Source organism: Apostichopus japonicus, chromosome 20, assembly GCF_037975245.1.
Source record: "Apostichopus japonicus isolate 1M-3 chromosome 20, ASM3797524v1, whole genome shotgun sequence".
In the NCBI taxonomy this organism is placed as follows: Eukaryota; Metazoa; Echinodermata; class Holothuroidea; order Aspidochirotida; family Stichopodidae; genus Apostichopus; species Apostichopus japonicus.
In genome coordinates, this window is record NC_092580.1 from 24,076,228 (window position 1) to 24,096,283 (window position 20,056).

Below are 20,056 nucleotides of genomic sequence, written 5' to 3' on the forward strand. Positions count from 1 at the left end.
CCACTTCTGACACCACATGTAACGAAAATGATTGGCACTTGCCAATGTCACTTGGGGTCTTGAACTGGTGTAATACTGGACACTTGACCTGTATAAATGTGCTTGTATGGCAGAAAGTAATTCTTTAAATCATCTCCATTTAGAGAAGTGTTAGTGTAATGTGTGTGTCGCTGCTAAAGGTATAATCTACAGTGAAAGAGAAATATATTTGATAAGCACAACACTGTAAACTGTTGAAATTTTGCATTGGAAGTGAAGGGTTGCTATATAAAGTTTGTCTTCCGGGGGGCTAAATTGATCAAGGCAAATATCTTAATCAGTGAAGGTGACTAAAACAATTATCAAAGGATGACAGACGAAAATTAATGCGTATTGATTAATTTCATATGTAGCGTCCAGGGAAACAGAAGAGAGAGCCCGGTTTTAATCAATATTTAGTTAGTGGATCAATCTCTGACTATTGGAATGGATCAATTTATGTTATTCTCTGTCGTCAACAAAAAAAGTGGGATTTATTTGTAAGATCTGTTAAAATAAGTTGTAAGAGATGAACAGTTTCAAAACAGTGTATATATATATATTTTTCAGTGGTTTGTATTTGTTGATAATTTGCAATAGTGAACATTTTATAGTTTTTTTTCATGTTATCATATAATAAGTACCTTTGATAGGACATTAACGTAAATTCCTGCAACATCAATCGAAGAAACTTCTGGGTGATTATCACGTGAGTGGAAATTTAGTCGTTCCATTACGGCTAATTTATTGACGATCGTGCGACCAATTGATTGAATTGTGAAATGAGGCATTATTACTCTTCTCGATGTATTCAGATCTTACAGAGATCAAGTCATTTCTTCAACAAAGTGTTAATAAAGCAGATTTAACGCGTAACTTGCAAACTAGTATTAAACACAGTCGCATTTAGCTATGGAAAAACATTGTGTCTTGTGGTGTGAAGTGTTTGGTGTTTGCCTAGAGTCAAATCAAAAGGTTGTTTCTACATCGTTTATGCAGAAACTTGACATAATTGTCTTTTGTAGTACCTCTCTTTTGCTCTGTATGACTGATCCTTCGTACAGTTTGAAACCGTCAAAACTTCCATCATGATTAGGGGATTTTATTATAACCTCTGATTTGACACGCTGAATGAAGTACTTACAGTTTCATATCATATTTATCTGATACTAGCGATGAGTGAAAAATATTGCATGATCTCAAACCATGCATGCTCACCGTAGGATTCTGGGGGTTTTGAAATTCATGTTACTTTCCATTTTACAAAAATTGTGAAGCTTTTTCCTTGTAATGAATTCTATACTATTTCCTAGAATTTTATTGAAGATACAAAAGGAAGGGAATATATTTATGAACAATATTTGTGAAAATGGTAAAGTGAAAATTCATGTGAGACATGAATACATTTACCCTGGGTTTTTTTTTTGGGGGGGTACATAGAAAATCTCTGCAGTGCATGTGATGGTCATGTCAAATTAAATAATGGTTACATAAAAGTGACTAGCCTGTGTCGTTACTGACAGACAGTGATATGACCTTTGACCTGTCATTGATATCCCACTCAGGCTTTCTCTCAGCGGTACTGCGTGTGCAATACAGACTCCATCAGGAATTTCCGCAGCGCGGACACGTTCTTCATCCTGGCGTTTGCTATAATCATGCTGAACACAGACCTCCACAGTCCAAACGTTAAATCGGAAAGGAGAATGAAGCTAGATGATTTTATTAAAAATTTATCTGGTAAGTATCGGGCAGTGGTGTTTGACCAGCCAACTTAACCAGTAATCTATGCTACTCACCGTCCGCACAATAGTTCATCCAAATTTTGTTTTCATGAAACGATAACCTCAAACTCTTTCTAAATCATTTGTCCGACATTTGTTCTCTTTCACCTTGACGACATGCCCAACCTTTCTCATCCATAGTGTTTTATCGACTTCCTCAGATTCTCAAATTTTACCCGAATTAATTTCCACACATCTTTGTCTCGTCTGTTGAAGTGATTTATGAAAAAATTGAACCCTCTGTGGTTTAGCGACTTTTGCTCTCCAATAACCATCTATTCATCGTCGCTGCTGGAGTATACGGTGTCTTTTACATTGCCGTCTTCCGGTAGCGTGGTCCGGTTTTGAAGATCTCAAAGAGGATACAATTCCGTGTATTAACGAGGCCATTCCATCTCTTTGCAATAAATAGGTTGTTGGAAAGGGTCATAATTGACCAATCAGGGACAGGTATTGTCTTTGATGATCTTTATAGGATGCTCTGGAAGGACAAATAGTTCCTTCAGTAGAGTTAATGGGTTATCTGTCCGTAGCGATGATAAAGAAGTCTGCCCTCAGACAGGTTTCGACTTGCTAATCTCTTTGACAGTGCCTGCTACATTAAAATCTGTGGAATGAAAAAAAAAAGAGTATAAATTACCCTTATGTGTGACAGACATATGAGGCACTTCCATGGTTTGGATATTCTCAAATGAACTAGTTACTCATCTCAAACAGAACTGCTAGATGAAGGTAGGCACACTATAGCCAGAGTGTGATAGTTGTGTTGAGACATGTAAGGGGTAATATTAGGAGAGGAATGGGAGTAGAATGAAGGAGGAGTTCTACTAGTTGTTTAGTAGTGAAACAATCCTGGTGGCTTTAAGATAACCTAACCGTCTACAACAACAAAAATGGTAACACTTGCGATATTCTTGAAGTAAAATGGACTGGAAAATGTTAGTATTATCTTTCACCAGAATTCTAATTTATAGATAGATAGAGTATCTTTCTCATTTTGTTGTGTTTAGCTACTTTATGATACCTCTATGTCTAAATTGCCACCAACGAATGGCTCGATAGCTTAGACAGTGAAGCGCTGTGCTTGTAACCCAGAAGTCACTGATTCCAATCCCGTTCTATCCAAGAAATTCTCTGCTCTCTTCCATTTATTTATAATTTCCCTGTCAGTTTTTCCTGTTGTATCTTTTATTTATGTAACTACATTATTGATGTTTCTTTTTGTTAGGTATCGACGATAACTGTGATGTGGATAGGGAATACCTAGAGGGAATTTATATGCGGATCAAACAGAAACCTTATCAACCTGCTGAGGATCACACCAACACCGTCATCAGACTAGAGAGAAGTGTCATCGGAGAGAGACCGGTAGGTTGAAACAGCAGTGTGCCTCCTGCAAAGGGCTACACTCATACATACAACATAGTATTAGTCATCATTAAACTGTTTGATTTATTATATAGCTGGGAAATATTTATTACCACCAGGTGTAAGAAAGTCTGTGGTGCAATCATTTCTAATTCAATGACAAAGCTATCAATTTCAAGTTGTCTGACTCTTGGTATAACCCAATAATAATATTGGGTATCATACACCTACATTAAGCTAGTGGTCACTCTATAGTTGACAAAAACAAAAGAACACTGGTGTCAGTACAGCCATTGGTCATACCGCCCTGCCAAACTGGACCTTAAGTGTTAGTGGTACCTGTACTGCATGGTGTTGGTGAAACAACTGGTCATATCGCCCTACCACACCGGACCTTAAGTGTTAGTGGTACCTGTACAGCTGACAAAATACCACATGATGTAAATTAGTAAATGGTCATATTGTCCTACCAAACTGAACCTAAAGTGCCAGTACTGCATTGTGTTGACATGACAACTGGTCTTAGCGTCCTTCCACACAGTACAGCTGTGAATACAGTGCAGTGTCACTACAATCACTTAACATGGTTTGGATTACTTTACCAATCCCAGGTACATTTTAACAGCAGGCAATAATTAATGCATTATTGATCTTACAAAAGGTCTGTTATACGACGTCAGCAACCGTACAGCACTCTTGTTGCATTTGTATGAATTCCTTCACCATCATGCTTACATTCGCATGACTTCGTTGCAGAGAGTGATTAGGTATCAAGCATAGCAATAGTTTAGCTCCAGTGTGTAACTAAAGGGTCATATGTGATGGTAATATCTGGGGGGGGGGTAGGGGGACAGGCCCGATCAAGCAGAAAGTTTATTAAGAAGACCAGACTAGTATTAGTTATTACAAAGGTAAGGGTTAAGAAGACAGCCAGTATTTACAGAATGAAAGCTCTATTAAAACCTATGACAAGGAGAAGCGTACAATACTGGGAGGCTGCCCTTAGACCTGGCAGTACCACCCTCTCGGGAGGAGAACTAAGCTTAGAATAAAAGATGAAGGAAACTTGTTATATTTCCTCCTTAAGCGACTCCTAGTTGTTATCAGTGACCACTTTTCACACTCGATGTGTTCACATATTGTGTCACAGAGTTTATTAAGGCAATCCTAGACTTGCTGAAGTATGGGAAAGGTTTTTTCCTGCAAGTTCTGACTCAGCCGAATCATTCCCAGAAGAAATGTTAAACCACACAATTACAAATTTTGGCAGTGCTTAGAGGGTTCAGATATAAACAGGATTATTCCTGGTATCAGCATCGGTGACCATTAATTGACTTTCTAGCCTATATGCTGATGACCTTGTCAGCCATGACTGCAGTTTTTCACAGGCTTGTTTCCTGCAAACTTCCTGCAGGTAATTGAATGAGAAGAAGTATGTCAGTGTTGTGTTTTTTTTTCTGTGTAGGGTGTTACTTGGTACTAAGGATTGCGTAGTTCTCTGTCAGACAACAGGATGTGCGTAACTGCTACTTCACAGAACTAGAAGGGTTGCGTCGATGTAAAAGTACTTTTATGAAACAACTTTTGACAATAATGTCATCAGTATAATCATCAGTAACCAGTATCTTTTCCTGTTTACTTTATTTATGATTACATTAATTAATAAAAAACAAATGAAGATAAATTTGCTAGATTTTATTTCTAACTTATTTCAGTATCTTGATTAGTTTCTATGTGTGTATATCAATTAATTTTATAAATTGCATAGACACATTTCTTTAAAAACGGTATTTCATGTTTTTGATTTCCTTTGCACATGGGTGCATTCACCCATTCATCCCAAAATGGTAACTTTTATGAGATATCTTGCCGTTTATCCAATAGTTCATTTTTTTTTAAATCGGCAACAGATGTCAAAAAACATATTAAGTCCTCTTAAGTTTGAAGTTAGAAGCTGCCGCAGAGGTAGTCCCTAATCTGCTAAAAATCACATGAATTTTGGGGTACAATTTCGAAGGTTTTTCAAATATCTTAGCCTGCAAGTGGCAAACATTCCCCTCCTCAATCTCTTGTGAGGGGAAAATGTGCCATTCAGGTTGAAATAATGGAGGTATGAGAGTTCAATATCTATGTTCGTTTTGTGGCTACTAAGATATCAATAAACTCCCAACAGAAATAGTCAGTCAACAGCCTAACAGCAGATCATACATGTATTCTGTACAAACACATCATGTATAGGTTAATTTCCATGGTTATCATGCTGGGTTACTAATAGCATATTTCATTTGCACCGTGTTAGCCCACTTTCACAAACTGTTGGCTTTGCAACATCTTCGACCAATCTCTAGACTGTCTTCTCAGGGTAGTCTATCAACGTGGAGGAAATTATCATATCCCTAGATGAATAAGAGCATTGGTTTCAAAACAAGAGAATTAATCTCAGCTTACAACACTTTGATCGTATCTATATTATGAAGACATTGAACCTATTCATGTTCACGTTACAGTGTCTTCGAAAATGACTGCTGTCATGAACAGTTTTAGGAAATTATAAAAAAGGTAAATTTCTTTTTAATGATGTAAATTATTCCATCATCGTAAAATGTTTTGTTCTACTTTGGTAGATGTTGGCTGAACCTCATCGACGTCTGGTCAGCTCCTGCAGTCTCCTGGAGATCAACGATCCGACCAAGAAAGATAAAAAACACATCAGAGAAGTGTTTCTACTCAATGACATGCTGCTGGTAGGTCATGTGACCACATATCAATGGTGGCACAGCATCATAACATTTCCATTTAAAAATGTTTTCATTTGAAAAAGGAATCCATCATAGTTTGCATGTTAGTTAGAATAATATTCAGCACACTAACACTAAACATTTTTGTTGTTTTGGACAAGAAACTTGTAACTGGTTATGACTTATGCAATTCCCTGTCTTCTCACAACAACTGCACTGTCTCTCTCTCTCTTTACCATGTCTAGAGAATTTGGTAACCTTTTAGGGCTGTCCTATTTTCTTTTTTTTTGGCCTTTTTATGGAATAACTCTTTGATTCTCTCTGAGTTTTATACTGTTAGGAAGGTATTATGTGTTCATAAAACGTTTGGGAGTTAAAAATAATTGCAACTGAAATCATAGTTTTTTCAGCAATACTTTGAAAGTCTTTCAACATTTGCTATTTAGCACAATCCAAAATGCAAGGGAATAAATGTCAGGATTTTAAATATGTTTTTGAGAACCTACGGCACAATTGTAGCATCCTGCTATTAGTCGTCTACCGTGCCTGATAAACCTTTTTATTACCATTACCGGCATGTAACAGTTTCCTTATTTTCATATCGAAATCTTCTTTTGAATCTACTCAACAGATTACCAAACAGTACCGCAAGAAGCAAACAGTGCAATTTGGCTACAAGAAACATTTCTCACTTCAGGGTACCAATGCTTTAGAATTTTCAACTGCCTGTAAGTATTTTTCCCCCTTCTGCCTGAAAAAACTCTCTACCTTAATTCTTAATACTGAGTTGGTCGGTGAGGGGATGGAAGATGGCTGGAGTAAGTGGGGATGCTGGAGAGCAGGTTGAAATTGAGAGATAGCTTCAATGTCTGTTGAATTGTTTATGACCACACTTGATGAACGTTTGTTTACATGTCGTCTGAAGTTAATCCAATTCAAACAGAACAGCATATCATCATTACAGCCACCGACTATAGCAATAGAAAGTAAACCAGTTGAGTACAGGAAATGCTAGGTTAGAACTAGGTTCCTGTTATGAAGTTTATTCCAATGTTGATTTGGTTTCATTACTGTTGTTTTGCTCTAATATTAGCTGAACATGCTGTAAATTATTGACAAAGTCTGTCTTCATATTTCAACTTCTTTTTTTTTTTTTGGGGGGGGGGGGGCTTTTGACTATCAAAGTAGTGATTTACCTGTTTGAAGTATCAAGTTTGACATTTTGGATAACATTAGGCCAAATGTGATATGGCTGTTGTCAATAGTCAGTGATGTGCATAGTGGGTCTATAGTTATATAGTATATTAACTTACATCAGTAAAGCAAAAATCAGCAACCTACATAAGTACTGTTGCCATGGTAATGATGATAAGAGACAGCATCCCGATCTATTGTGAAATATTTTTGAAGATAACACAAGGCAAACGTTATCTGAATGTTATCAGGTGTCAGTGAGCTAATGTACAAGAGCACAGGTGGGCGAAGTAGTGCATGCGAGTCAAATGCAGTCCACAATTAAAAAATTCCTGCTGCTAGCGAGAAGGCTTTCAGATCCTGATTAAATTACGGCCCCATGTGTAAGCAAGGGAAGACAAACTTCCAAAATATATCTTATTTCATGTAGCTCTACTTGGGAGCTTTTTATTTCTCATATTAAATAGATTTGTCCAGTTTTGCCACAGGAGTAAGTTCATCACACATAGTGTTGTGTCACCCGGAGTGGGTAAAAAGTTTTTTAACTGCCGCCCGGAAAATCAGTTTTTTACCCACCCATTCCTGGTTTAAAATTTTATAGTAGTGAGCCGTATATATGGCCCATGTCATATCAATGTTGTTGGTATCACTTTCGAGCCATGTTTTATCCTACATGTTGTCAAGCACATGCATTTTTTTTCTTTTTTTACCGCTTTTTTTGGTGTGAATGTTAAAACAAATATAAGAGTATGACTATCTCTCTCTCCTCAATTCTATTACAGACTACCCATTTGGTATCAGGCTGGTTTCAACCATCAATGAAAAGGTCCTCGCTACTTTCTGTGCCGGTCATCCAGACGATCGGCATAAATTTGTCTCTGATTTGAGGGAAACGATACAGGAGTGTGCAGAAATGGAGGAAATAAGAATTGGCAGTAAGTATGGACACAAAAACAAAATTGGTGGCAGCATTCAGAAATTATGTCCTCGATGCTTCTCAGTGTTGCATGTTTGATATATAAAGCTTATTATTTTTACAAACTGATGCATTTGATTGTTATTATGATTATATCACAAGGTAGAATAGAATAAGCTGTTGGTGCTTTTAAGAAAAGTGCATCTCCAATCACTTGGCTGGCCCAGAGTTGCTATTTTATGTTGCTCTTATGTAGCATTGAAGTCAGGTTGCATAAAGAGGGAGAAAAAAAAGAAGATAAAAATAAGCAGCTTTTATATGCATAGACTTCATAGATTTAGCAATTACGCTCAGTTGGAATGCAGTTGTGAAACCTTGAATCAATCTGTAGGTGAAATGGGCTACTTATAAACAGATGTGTCTGATTTTAGAATCGATTTGCAATATCTGTATTCATCATAGATTTTATGTGGACCTAATACGATCATATTCTCAGTCGATATGAAATAGAAGGGGGTTTTTATAATCACAAGTAACTGCACTTTACTTTCACCATAATACCTTTCAACTCTCATGAAAGTAGAAGTTAGTTCACACAGTCTCAATCATCATCACTCCCTGATAGATTACACCCCATTCTAATAAATAGTTAGAATTATCCTACAAAGACAAACAAGAAATGCTATGTCTTTCACTTTCTGTATGAAGCTGTATACACAGAGGAGGTACTGTGGTTTTCACCTCGTTGAGCCTGCGTTATGTGATCTTTGTTGGCTACTCATTCATGATCTCAGTTTAGCTTGAAACAGTTAGCTTAAGTTTAGCTTGAAACTTATCATGCAAACTTATTATGGAAACATTTAAATTTGCTTGAAACATAGTATAGAAACTTATTATGGAAATGTTTAGCTTGAAACTTGTTATAGAAACTTGTTATGGAAATGTTTAGCTTGAAACTTGTTATAGACACTTGTTATGGAAATGTTTAGCTTGAAACTTATCAGAGACACTTAATATGAAAATGTTTCACTTGAGACTTGTTATAGAAACTTATAATGGAAAAAGTTTAGCTTGAAACTTATCACAGGAATTTATTATGGAAACGTTGAGCTTGAAACTTATCATAGGTACTTATGATAGAAATTTATTATGGACAGTTCAGCTTAACTTCATTTAAGAAAGTCCAGCAATAAATGAGAGGTAAACGTTTCTACTTGTTTAATTATAGAGCTTACACAGTGATTTATCTGAGAGGAAGTGTCATATTAAGTATGTTATAACACCTTTTCAGGACCTCACTATTTTACTTTAAATTGTTCGATATGTTTGGAATATCTTCCACTGTAAAACAAACTGTTACAAAATCTGATTCTTGAAAGTTGAAAAAACAATGAAAATCCATCGCTGTTGTAGAAAGAAAATCAGCTTTGGGTTGACACACACCAAAACTTACAGTTTGTTATGTGACCTGTTGCCTGTAAAGTTTCATATTAATTCACATAAATGAAAGAATTCCTCCTTCCTTTTTCCGTTTTAGTGGGTGTTTTATTTTTTAGTCGTCTTTACTTGCATGCACGTTCTTTTCCTTTATTATTTTCTCATTCCGCTTTACGTTTCCAATTTAGTTCAATTGCCAGTGCAGAAGAGTGAGTGGGAAGGTGAGGGCGCACTCCTGTTTGATTTTTTTTGCATGCATGCACCGCACCCCCCCCCCACCGTTCCCTGCCACCACCACGCACCGAACCTTAACATTTTTCAGCACCTGTTAGCTTTTAGCGATAGTGTCGCACTCAGGTATAAGAGAGGCAAACTGTCAGTTTAGCAAGGATACATGTTTTGTTTTCTTGCATGTGTTTTGCCCCCTTTTTTTCTTCTATGCTCATTGGATAATATTGTCTGTGTTTGCAGGTACAGAATGTTGAAGGGTAATTTTGAAATATCACACTCCCAATAACATAATCGTTGTATGTGTTTTCATCGCATTAGTATTGAAATTTTCAAGTTTAAGCTTATCTGTGTGATCAGTTGTCTGTTTAATTACATTCGGTTGTAAACTGTACTGCTAAGTATGGTCTATTTCTCTCCTAACCTATTTACATACATGTATTTCCCTAATTGCCTGTAATTACTATCTGGCAGAGTAGGCTTTGTCTTTGCTTTGTAGAAAAATTCTTTTGCGTTCGAACCTTTTTTCCCGCCTCGATTGAACATTGGTAGCAGTTTTCTTTGTAGTTCTTTGTGCAGCTCTCTAGTATTCCTGTATTGTTCTGTCATATTCGTTAATAGTATCTGTGATGACTTCAGCATATGTTTGTAACAGGATGAGATGACCAGGTTCATATCTGTATGTGAGTGGTTATAATGGCCTTACTGTTTAGGGGCCAGACGTCCTGGCCGGAATAACTACTGGTTAATACTGTTTGTTGGTTAGGACAATTGCAGTGATCGATCATCAAATCATGAAATTATCTAGAAAAATTCCCATTGGCCATTGATCGTGACAGCTGCAGCTACCATTCAAAACTGCTAAACAAATTTTTTTGATAGGTCTGGTTGCCTTGGAGACTCATTGAAGTAACATGAAGTGTTTCCTTTGTTGATGGTAATGGAGGAGGGAGAGGGGATATCACACTTGAAAAGTTATGTCAATTCTCAATTGAAAATAATGGAATAATCTCAACGTATAAGTGTTACTGTGGCTACATTGGGGTTTTAATCATTTGAAGTGTTAGGTCTGCCTTTGTATGTACCATATCAAAATGAAAGACTGCAGCAGCTGGGTTAGATTCCCTGCAGTAAGAACCAATCAATATCAAGCAAAAGAGGTTATCTGCAGAGCAGCAGAGTCTGGTATGTGCAACTGGAGATCACAAAAGATTATGTCCTGGCTGCACCTAACCTCAAACTACACCCTCCACCCCTTCTCGACATCGTACTTTTGACAAATTTCCTCAAACCATAATAATAAGCAGCATTTCTACATATCATTTCATGTAGTCTTTTTTCATGAAAAGTATCTGATTGCTTCCTTTCTTTCAATCTACTTCTAGCTTTAAAAGTTTCTATTGATTAAACTACCTTTCAGTGACAGCTAGCATATATGTGTAGACTGCAAAAAAATTCTTAAAATTCTATGCAAACAGTTTCCAGCTCATATGTTATTCTGTTACATAAGCTTATTTATCTATCCGTCTGTTTCGTAAAGCTTTCCAATTAGAGTCTGCGCACTTTGCTCTGGCCAGGTTTATAGCAAGTGTCTGGCTGTTGGTTCATTTGGGATGTTTTTGGTCATTCTATGATTATTTGTGAGGTGGGTTTGCACCATAGAGGCATGAATATGCATTAGGTCAGTAGGTGGGGTTCTGTTTGCATCATACTGTTACCAAACCCTGTGTGAGCAGTATAGTAACACTAACATTTAACAAAAGGCTTTATCTCGATAGATGGTTAAAGAATGGGAAAGTAAACATTTTTCTGGTCAACGTTGCATTTGAATGTAATACAAATTATTAACATAAAAAATTACATTTTATGAAATTATTAAATTGTATGACCTTGTTTCAAAACCAAATTTCTTATATTTATCCGATAACTTGTGATTTGTGACTATACTCAGTAAAAATTCTTTATTTATCAGTTGACCATTTTAGCAAATCTAAACTTTACTACGAAAGTATCAGTGGGTGAAACATGTGAAGTGACTACTAATTGCTACCACAGCTTTTTACATATTTTGTAGTAAAATATGCAAACCCTTTAGAATTTAGTAGTAGAATTTTTTAGAATTTTGCATAATTAATAGCAAGAATTAAAAGAACTTCTGCATTCCCCCCCCCCCCCCTGCCATTACCTTGGGTTTTGGTTGTGGGTTATTTTGCTGCTTGTGTCAGTGTGGTACATGATTTCTCACTTTCTTGTAATATGTAAAAGAATTAAACATAATTGCCTTTGAAATCAGGGAATTTGTCAAAATTGTGAGATAAATTCACAGAAAGAGGCATTGAGGGTTTAATTTTAATGAAATAAAGACAAAATTAAATATCTATAGTTTAGTTCTCCCATTGAACACTTGTAGGCATTATAACAATAATAATATACTCAGCTGTACTTAGCTTTCCATTACACATTATAATATCCTATTGAGTTTTCAATCTCTTCCTTCACTACCGCTTTGTGTATCAAGTTCCATCATCTTTCAATATTTAGTTCTTTGTTCCAGGAGAGGCTGACTCTCAACTAGCTTGTTAGATTAATGGGGGGGGGGGGGGGGAGAAAGTGTAGCATAGGTCTGTGCTCTACATTTTGAGACACGCTAAATCACAGATTTTATACCTACCGTGACTGATATTTAATAAGAGAAAGTACCACTGAATCTGATTTCAAGATGGCAGTATGGTCACTATCAAGACTGCTGTTGACTTGCAATTTAATACAGGGCTTAATTTTCAGTTAAAATATAGAACTATATTGCGAGTAAGGTTCTCTGCAATTTCAACGGAGAAAAGTTTGACAAACTTAGAGAAATAGGCTGTCCAAAAAATTGTGCATCATAAGAGGATAATTTTATGGTTGCTAAACATCTCTTTGAAATGATCAATGATGGCAGGAAGAACATTGTATCCATTGTTGCTTGATTTGTTGATTTATCAATAGTTTAATAATGTACGAGATGGTAGTAGAACATATACACTGGATTGGAAAGCTTTTTACAGGTTTTACCAGAGAAGAAGATAATGAAGAGAGATCTTCTCCCTCCCTCTATCTCAGGAAATTATTTCTATAGACTCTCATAAATGTTAACTGCCTTTAATATTTGCTCTTCTTTACCATGAATTTTTGGATGTCAAACAGTGATAATTATTTTTAATTATTCTTTAATTGAAATCTCAGCCGAGTTGGAAAGACAGAAGAATATACGGAAAAGTCAGAATAGCAACACAGACTCCGGGGTTGGTCTAGACACCGCAAGCCTAGCCAGTAATCCTAACCTTAGCGGAAGTATGGATTCCTTAGCTCCAGGACTCAGCGAAGCAGCTCTCAAGAGGACCAGTTTGTCCAACTCACTCATAGATATCAAGGAAGCTTCCGGTGAGTTGAAGGGGCCGAGGCAATGGGTGCTAATTAATTTGGTCAGATTTACGCAATTATTTTCATTGACTGCCATCACTCTTGATCCCCCGATCTGAATTTTTCCGAGACCGCAAATATTTCACTCCACATCTTTCATGTACGCTTACATTGGATCCTCCACGAGTGATCAAACCACAAGTTAGCAATCATCAAACAGAACGTCGTCGAGGAAGACAGCAAGTGGTTTGAATGTTTCCCACATAATATAATAGCTGCATGCTCCCTTGTATTAGATACAAGCGGTGCAAGAAAAGAAAACAGGACATGACATCACATGTCATTGTGATCTCTGGTCACTGTAATCCACAGAACTTGTTATTTTGATCTCCCCCGAAAGGAGGATCAAGATCTCAGGGTCAGATCTTTAATTACAAGAGCCAGCTTTCACACTGAGAAGTTGATTTCAAGTGGAGGGATCAGATCTGGATCAGATCCCCTGCTGGAGGTTTAGTGTCACTTGGTGGCTAATTGTTAATAGACACAGGGAGGTGGAGTCGGTGGTCAGTTTTTGTCAGGTTTGAAGCAGCTTGTAAATCTACCTTAAAACTGATTATTTTGTATGGCATCGGTTTTAACACTTCTGGGGAACTGTTTGAAACGGTCCAATGGCATTGGATTTGTAATACTTTTAGTTACTCATTCATCATCAGTTCATACTTGTAATCTTGTTGAGTGAAAATGATGATAAATTATATGAAGTGGAAAGTAGTATATTAATATTGCTTTGTTTATTTTTCTTCAGCCCTGTCTGTTCACAGAAGTAGTGCCACATCTCTAGACAGTGGAGTATCTGTGAGTAAACCATCGTCAGTAATATTATAAGAGTATATGATATCACTTATTCTCATCTATACAGAGTTCAGAGTAGAATAAACGGTGTAAAAGGGTCTGTTTTGTGCATTGCAGAAGTATGACATACTAAATTTTCTGATGCTCCTCACAAAATATCATTCAAAATGCAACCAACCACAAATTGCGTTTAGAAGGAAGGGTGAAGAGAGGGGGGGGGGAAGGGGGCTGATTGTTTTGTTGTATAGGATTTGCTTGATATTTGTGATAGGAAAGAATTTAGGAAAGAATGTACTACATTGCACTGCTATTTTGGTAGGTAGGTAGGTAGGTAGGTATAGATAGGTAGGTCTAGTAGGCCAGGCATTTTTTATCTCTCCAAATTTGGTGGGAGATAGAACCCATTGTGATGTGTGATTGTAGGCTACCTACCAGCAGGAGTTGGTGTGGGTTAACATCATTGGATATTAGCTATTAATTGGGTATGATGGAATGGGGGGGGGGGGGGAGGGGGAGTGTTGGGAGTCCACACTTCATGGAACTAAAGACCTGATGTAATGTCAAAAATACCTACATAATGTAACATTATGTATCCATACTGCAATACACAGATGATACATATAACGATATTCTAGCTAATAATAATCTAGTGAATATCATTATTCTCCTTCTGTTCTTGCAGCCAATTGATATCAACGCTACGATGCCTCTTCCAAAGAAAAGCCGAGCTCCCATCCCACAAGACTTCAAGTCCGGTCGAAGGCACGGAGAGAGCAGACATTATCCAGACATTGCGGAAACGTGAACAAATAATCGTTAAAAACGATGGAACTATTTTCATGGTGCTCATAAATGCAACGAAGAAACGTCTACTCTGCTGAGGCACCTCTTCAAGAGTGGAGCAAACGTGGTCGAATGTCACAGGCCGTGTCCGTCGAGCCGATGTGTCGACACAAGATTTCCCTACGTTGACGGGTTGGATAGCACCACAGACATAAACAATGTACCATAGTAACAGTTTAAACATGCTCTCACAAGTGCATTGACCCCTGAGCGGTAGAGAGACTGGGTCAGGTTTGCACGTATATTGGTCTTGGAGTACTGTTGTAAAAAGATACTCTTAAAGCTCGCTTAAAACAAAATCTGGGATATTTCCAGCTATTTTCTATCAAGTGCGACCAATTATTATGTACTTATGCACAAATTTATTGGATATACAGTAATGTTAAACTTACATTAAAATATCATTGGTTACATCAGAAATCTAGAGTATTTCCTTTCGATGATATGGAGATACCTGGGATACACATATCATGGAAGCTCTCAATGCCAGTGTGTTTGAGAGCTATAAACCTCCATGAAAACTTTTGGGTCCTTTTTCCCCACCTCATCATTGAGGGCTTCAGTAATATCTCTTGTTAGCTTTAAGCGAAATGTTTTGGAAATTGCATGCCAGAAACATGTTTTGAAATAACTACCTCTGTACATTATGTTTAAGTATTACTTTAAATATCGAGCAAGGAATGTTGTTAACAGTGTTATTGATATGTTGTACTATTCCTGCAGGATGTGGATACTCTTAATATAGCAGTGCACCCTCTGTACAGGATAGACCTAATAATTATTAGTTACCTAATCGAAAGGAGCGTGACAGCTAGATGGATGTCGTCATCGCCTTCTCTCTTCTCTCAACTGTTACATTTTAATTTCCGCAGGAATATAACATTTAATGTGTGCTAAACTGTCATTCAGTTCCCCATCTATGAACATTCGGGAATTAGTTTACAGAGCAGCGGCTCAAGTGAAAAGCATCTTCAAATCTGTGATTTGTCTTGTACTTCAGGGGAAACAGGAATATAAAAGATTATGACACTTTCCAGGTCTTTATTTTACATCTACAAACCTTATAGAAAGTGAGTGCTTTATAGATATCCAGCAGTGCAAAACTAAGCTGAACAATGCCCCCCCTCTCTCCACCCTCACCCCCGGGTATAACCAATATCACTCACCGTACAAGTATATTCATCTCCATTCTTGCTGTAAAAGTCAGAGATTGTTTGTTTTTGACAAATATGATCAGTCATGGTTCAGTAAACATTAAGTGTTTCAGGTTTGGTTGTTGAAAGGTCTTCAGTATAGCTTCCTAATATGCTAGAAAAGTCAAATAATGGTCACTTGGCATCTTAACCTCAAGAAGCAATTTACTGTAATTACTCTGAAATACCGAATATAAAATAAGGTTGACAGTGGTGATACAGAGTACTAATTAAAGGACAGGATTACAGTCAACAAATTAGTTAACAGAGTTGTGGAGGCGAGCCATGGATATTTTAGCAAACCACAACAACCAAAAACGATAATAAATAAGAATAATAATATTTTTGCAGTGCTGCATTCATGTTTAGTCATGTAATAAAATTCAAGATATCATTTTTAACCTGAAACAGGTTTATGAAAATGGTAAGTTATATTACCATAGTAAAATACAATTTCAAATTTATTCTATGTAGAAAAACAGATGAAAAGAAACATAAGCATGAGCTGACCCCACAATTTTTTCGTTCCCTTGGAACAAATAGTCAAATACTCCAATTTTTTCATCACTTTATGAGGGAAAGTCCATGCAAGACTATTTGTCACATTTCAGATGTAAATATATACATTTCACAAGGCAAATGAAATAATTCCAAACTTTTAGAAAAGAAGATATCACACAAACTTTGAATGACTGCACATTTCTAAGAAATAGATAAAAAAGAAAAAGGAAAAAAAAGACCACCTTATTTTTCACAACATGCATTTTCCGTGGGTGTGTATAAAAAATTTGGGTAAATTTAACGGTGATATATGATAAGAGACCTGTCAGGGCATTTCAGTGGGGCTAAATGTGTCCTCTCTGGGAGGTTCTCAAGTACCAGGATGTAGAATGGATGTTTTATCTCTGCAACAGGAACTTTTATTAAAAATGACCAGCCATCATTGTCTGGAGCCATTAAAAACTTTGAGAAGAAACTATGCTATGGCACCATTTAAACCCTTGCCTGTAGTATTAGCTTTAGTATATTAAAAGACTTGCCAAAAAATATAAGATAATGAAGGACATGTTCTGTGAGAACAGGATAAAGTTACTCGGAGGGTGAAAAACTTCTAAAGCAAAAATTACTATTCACAAACTAACCATACATATTTTACAACATGGCAAGTGAAGTGTTTGATTTTGTTATGTTCTTTGGACTTCTTTGTTAACTTTACTAAATACATCTAGTTTTCTTCTCTGATGATAATTTCTGTTTTGAAATACTTTTCATTTTGTACTCTGTATTAACAATATAAGGCTAATACTTTATCATCTATGTCACAGAACTGTATCAATGCATTTTTAACTCAGCTCTACCATTTTGCATTATACATCGTATGATAATTACTCATTGAAGTCCCTGGGTGTGGTCTTTTTGTGAGATATTCCATGTGTATGAGAAATGGTCATCCTAGCATGTGATGTAACCATTAGCAACAGTAAGAAACTTCAAAACTTTATGTACAACTCCAATGTCTAACAAAACACTTGACATTTATAATCGCCTCTTTTCAGGTTCATGTAACAGCTTTATCAAAAACTACAAATATTTCTAAAAATTCTGTCCATTAGTCTTCTATTTGACTGAAATTGTATTGCTAATGTTAGTTTTCACCTTCTCTTTTCTCAAGTCAGATTTTGGAAACATTTGCATGTCCATAACATGAGATTTGCACAGTGCAGATGTTGCTAGGTAACATTCTGTTGCTATTGTGAAGCATGAAGACAGTGTTAGCAACTATGTCTATAACCTAGAAAGAACTAGTTGAAATGTTCTTTACATTTCTACTAAATATATAAGTCTAGCGTATACTTTGCCAATACCACTTATTTTTGGGCAGAATTGTTAGTTGTTACTTGTCATTAAATGTTGAATAAATATCAGCAGCTGTATGAAGCAATGCTAGAACTGATAGCATTTAGTGAGTATTGGAACATGGTTACACATTGTCGGCACAATGAATTGACGTAACAGTTGTTTAGAGCTTGATAGCACTTTTCAGAATCAGGGACAGATTTAAGGGTTTCCTGAAGGAGGGGAGAGCGGTGGCCCCGGGGTTGTTGAAAGCTGACTCCCATTGTATGGGGTCTATGGGCATCCTCCCCCAGGTATTAATGCAAGGTTGTTCTAAAACTAGGAATTAAAAACATTCCCTGGATCTGAACTTGAAAAAAATCATCTATTAATAGAATGCTGTACCATATCATAAGTGGATTGAAGGGCTGCTAAGCAACACTGTAAAGAGAAAAATAAATAAATAAAAATTCAAAATAGTAAGTCTTGTGGGTTTGAACTTAGTGATGTATCAATGGATGTTAAGTTTCAAACTGTCCGTTATCAAAAAAATCTGCTGAAACAAAGAAATTGCTCCAACTGTCTGAAACCATGGTGATATCCCAAATCAGCTGCTAAAATTTGTGGCATATCTTTCTTTCTTTTTTCTCTTTTCTTTTTAGTTAAAACTTTTTTTTCTTAGAGGATGAGGAGAGCAAGCTAACTATGCCATTGTATATGAATATTAGCCATTTGTTTTTCCCCTTTAAAGAGCCATGTAACTTCTGTTTATGTTAACTCAGAATTCACTTGTATTTTATGTCACCCTTTGTGTTTAAATGGGTACACAGATTTAAAGAGATATATCAAATAATTTATCTTAATATATGTTACATTTTTGTTGTCTCCTGGTGAGAAATTTGTTCTTTTTTTTTTTTATGATATATATATAATTTTCACCCTTTTTTTTGTACAACTTTGAAAAAGAATTTAATTAGTTTTTGAAAAGCATACAAAATATTAATGAGAGGGCTAAAAACTCATCGACAAATGTGTTTATCATTCAACAACAAAAACTTGTGCAATTTGTCAATATCAGCGAAAAATAACAAAAAAACGAGAGAGATGAATAAACAAAATGAGTATCAAACCCCAAACTTGTGAAAGTAAAATGCTGAGAAAAATAAAAATGTTGCACATATAACGACCTTTTGTATAAAAGAGAAAAATGATCATTTCAAGTTTATTTAAACTAAAATTTGTATTATTGTTATTATTTTTTTTTTTTAAACAATAGGGTTTACTCACAAAGAAATTATGCCAATTAGTACCCTTCTTTGTTTATTATATTTTGGTGTGTGAGGTGACAAATGCATGCTACTGTTTGTGTAAAGCATCGGTCTTGTCTGTTAACTAGTTTGTCCTCTCTTGGCCAGTGAATTGAAAGCACAGGATGTGTGCTTCATATTGCAGAAGTTTATGAAAATATAGACGCATGGGTTTCTAATTGTACCACACCAAAACGAATCCTTTCTGTTGTTCGTGTATTTATTTTTTTTCCTTTATATTCTCTTCCTTTAATAACAATGGTTACTAGGTTAGGTCTACTCCAGTCAATATGTTTTGAATCGTGATATATCTGAGATGTTCAAATTCAAAGATACTGGCAGCCATCCTTAGATGGCTAAATTAACCTCTAGTTTTATCATACACAACATTGTGTCCTAGTGCATTTAGTTTGTTCATCATATGCACCATTGTGTCCTAGTGCATTTATTTGTTGATCATACTTTGATCATATATTGTTGATCATACGCACCATTGTCCTAGTGCATTTATTTTGTTGATCATACGCACCATTGTGTCCTAGTGCATTTATTTTGTTGATCATATGCACCATTGTGTCCTAGTGCAATTATTTTGTTGATCGTATGCACCATTGTGTCCTAGTGCATTTATTTTGTTGATCATGCGCACCATTGTGTCCTAGTGCAATTATTTTGTTGATCGTATGCACCATTGTGTCCTAGTGCATTTATTTTGTTGATCATACGCACCATTGTGTCCTAGTGCATTTGTTTTGTTGATCATATGCACCATTGTGTCCTAGTGCATTTATTTTGTTGATCATAATACGCACCAATGTGTCCTAGTGCATTTATTTTGTTGATCATATGCACCATTGTGTCCTAGTGCATTTATTTTGTTGATCATAATACGCACCAATGTGTCCTAGTGCATTTATTTGGTTGATCACAATATGCACCA

At 36.2% G+C, this 20,056-nt stretch overlaps 1 protein-coding gene across 13 annotated transcripts in view; it reads left to right on the forward strand.

The window, feature by feature from the left end:
- Positions 1 to 19,315, forward strand: part of LOC139962235 (uncharacterized) — a 150,336-nt gene extending 131,021 nt beyond the window's left edge. For 12 of the 13 annotated variants that reach the window (XM_071962263.1, XM_071962269.1, XM_071962270.1 and 9 more), the window contains 9 exons: positions 1,584 to 1,758; positions 3,031 to 3,170; positions 5,795 to 5,914; positions 6,540 to 6,636; positions 7,885 to 8,037; positions 9,644 to 9,676; positions 12,909 to 13,106; positions 13,891 to 13,940; positions 14,620 to 19,315. In XM_071962263.1, coding sequence (XP_071818364.1) covers positions 1,584 to 1,758; positions 3,031 to 3,170; positions 5,795 to 5,914; positions 6,540 to 6,636; positions 7,885 to 8,037; positions 9,644 to 9,676; positions 12,909 to 13,106; positions 13,891 to 13,940; positions 14,620 to 14,742 — 1,089 coding nt within the window. In that variant the 3' untranslated portion in view covers positions 14,743 to 19,315. The remainder of the gene's footprint in view (positions 1 to 1,583; positions 1,759 to 3,030; positions 3,171 to 5,794; positions 5,915 to 6,539; positions 6,637 to 7,884; positions 8,038 to 9,643; positions 9,677 to 12,908; positions 13,107 to 13,890; positions 13,941 to 14,619) is intronic. The other variant, XM_071962262.1, reaches the window with a different exon arrangement.
- The last annotated feature ends 741 nt before the right edge of the window (positions 19,316 to 20,056 follow it).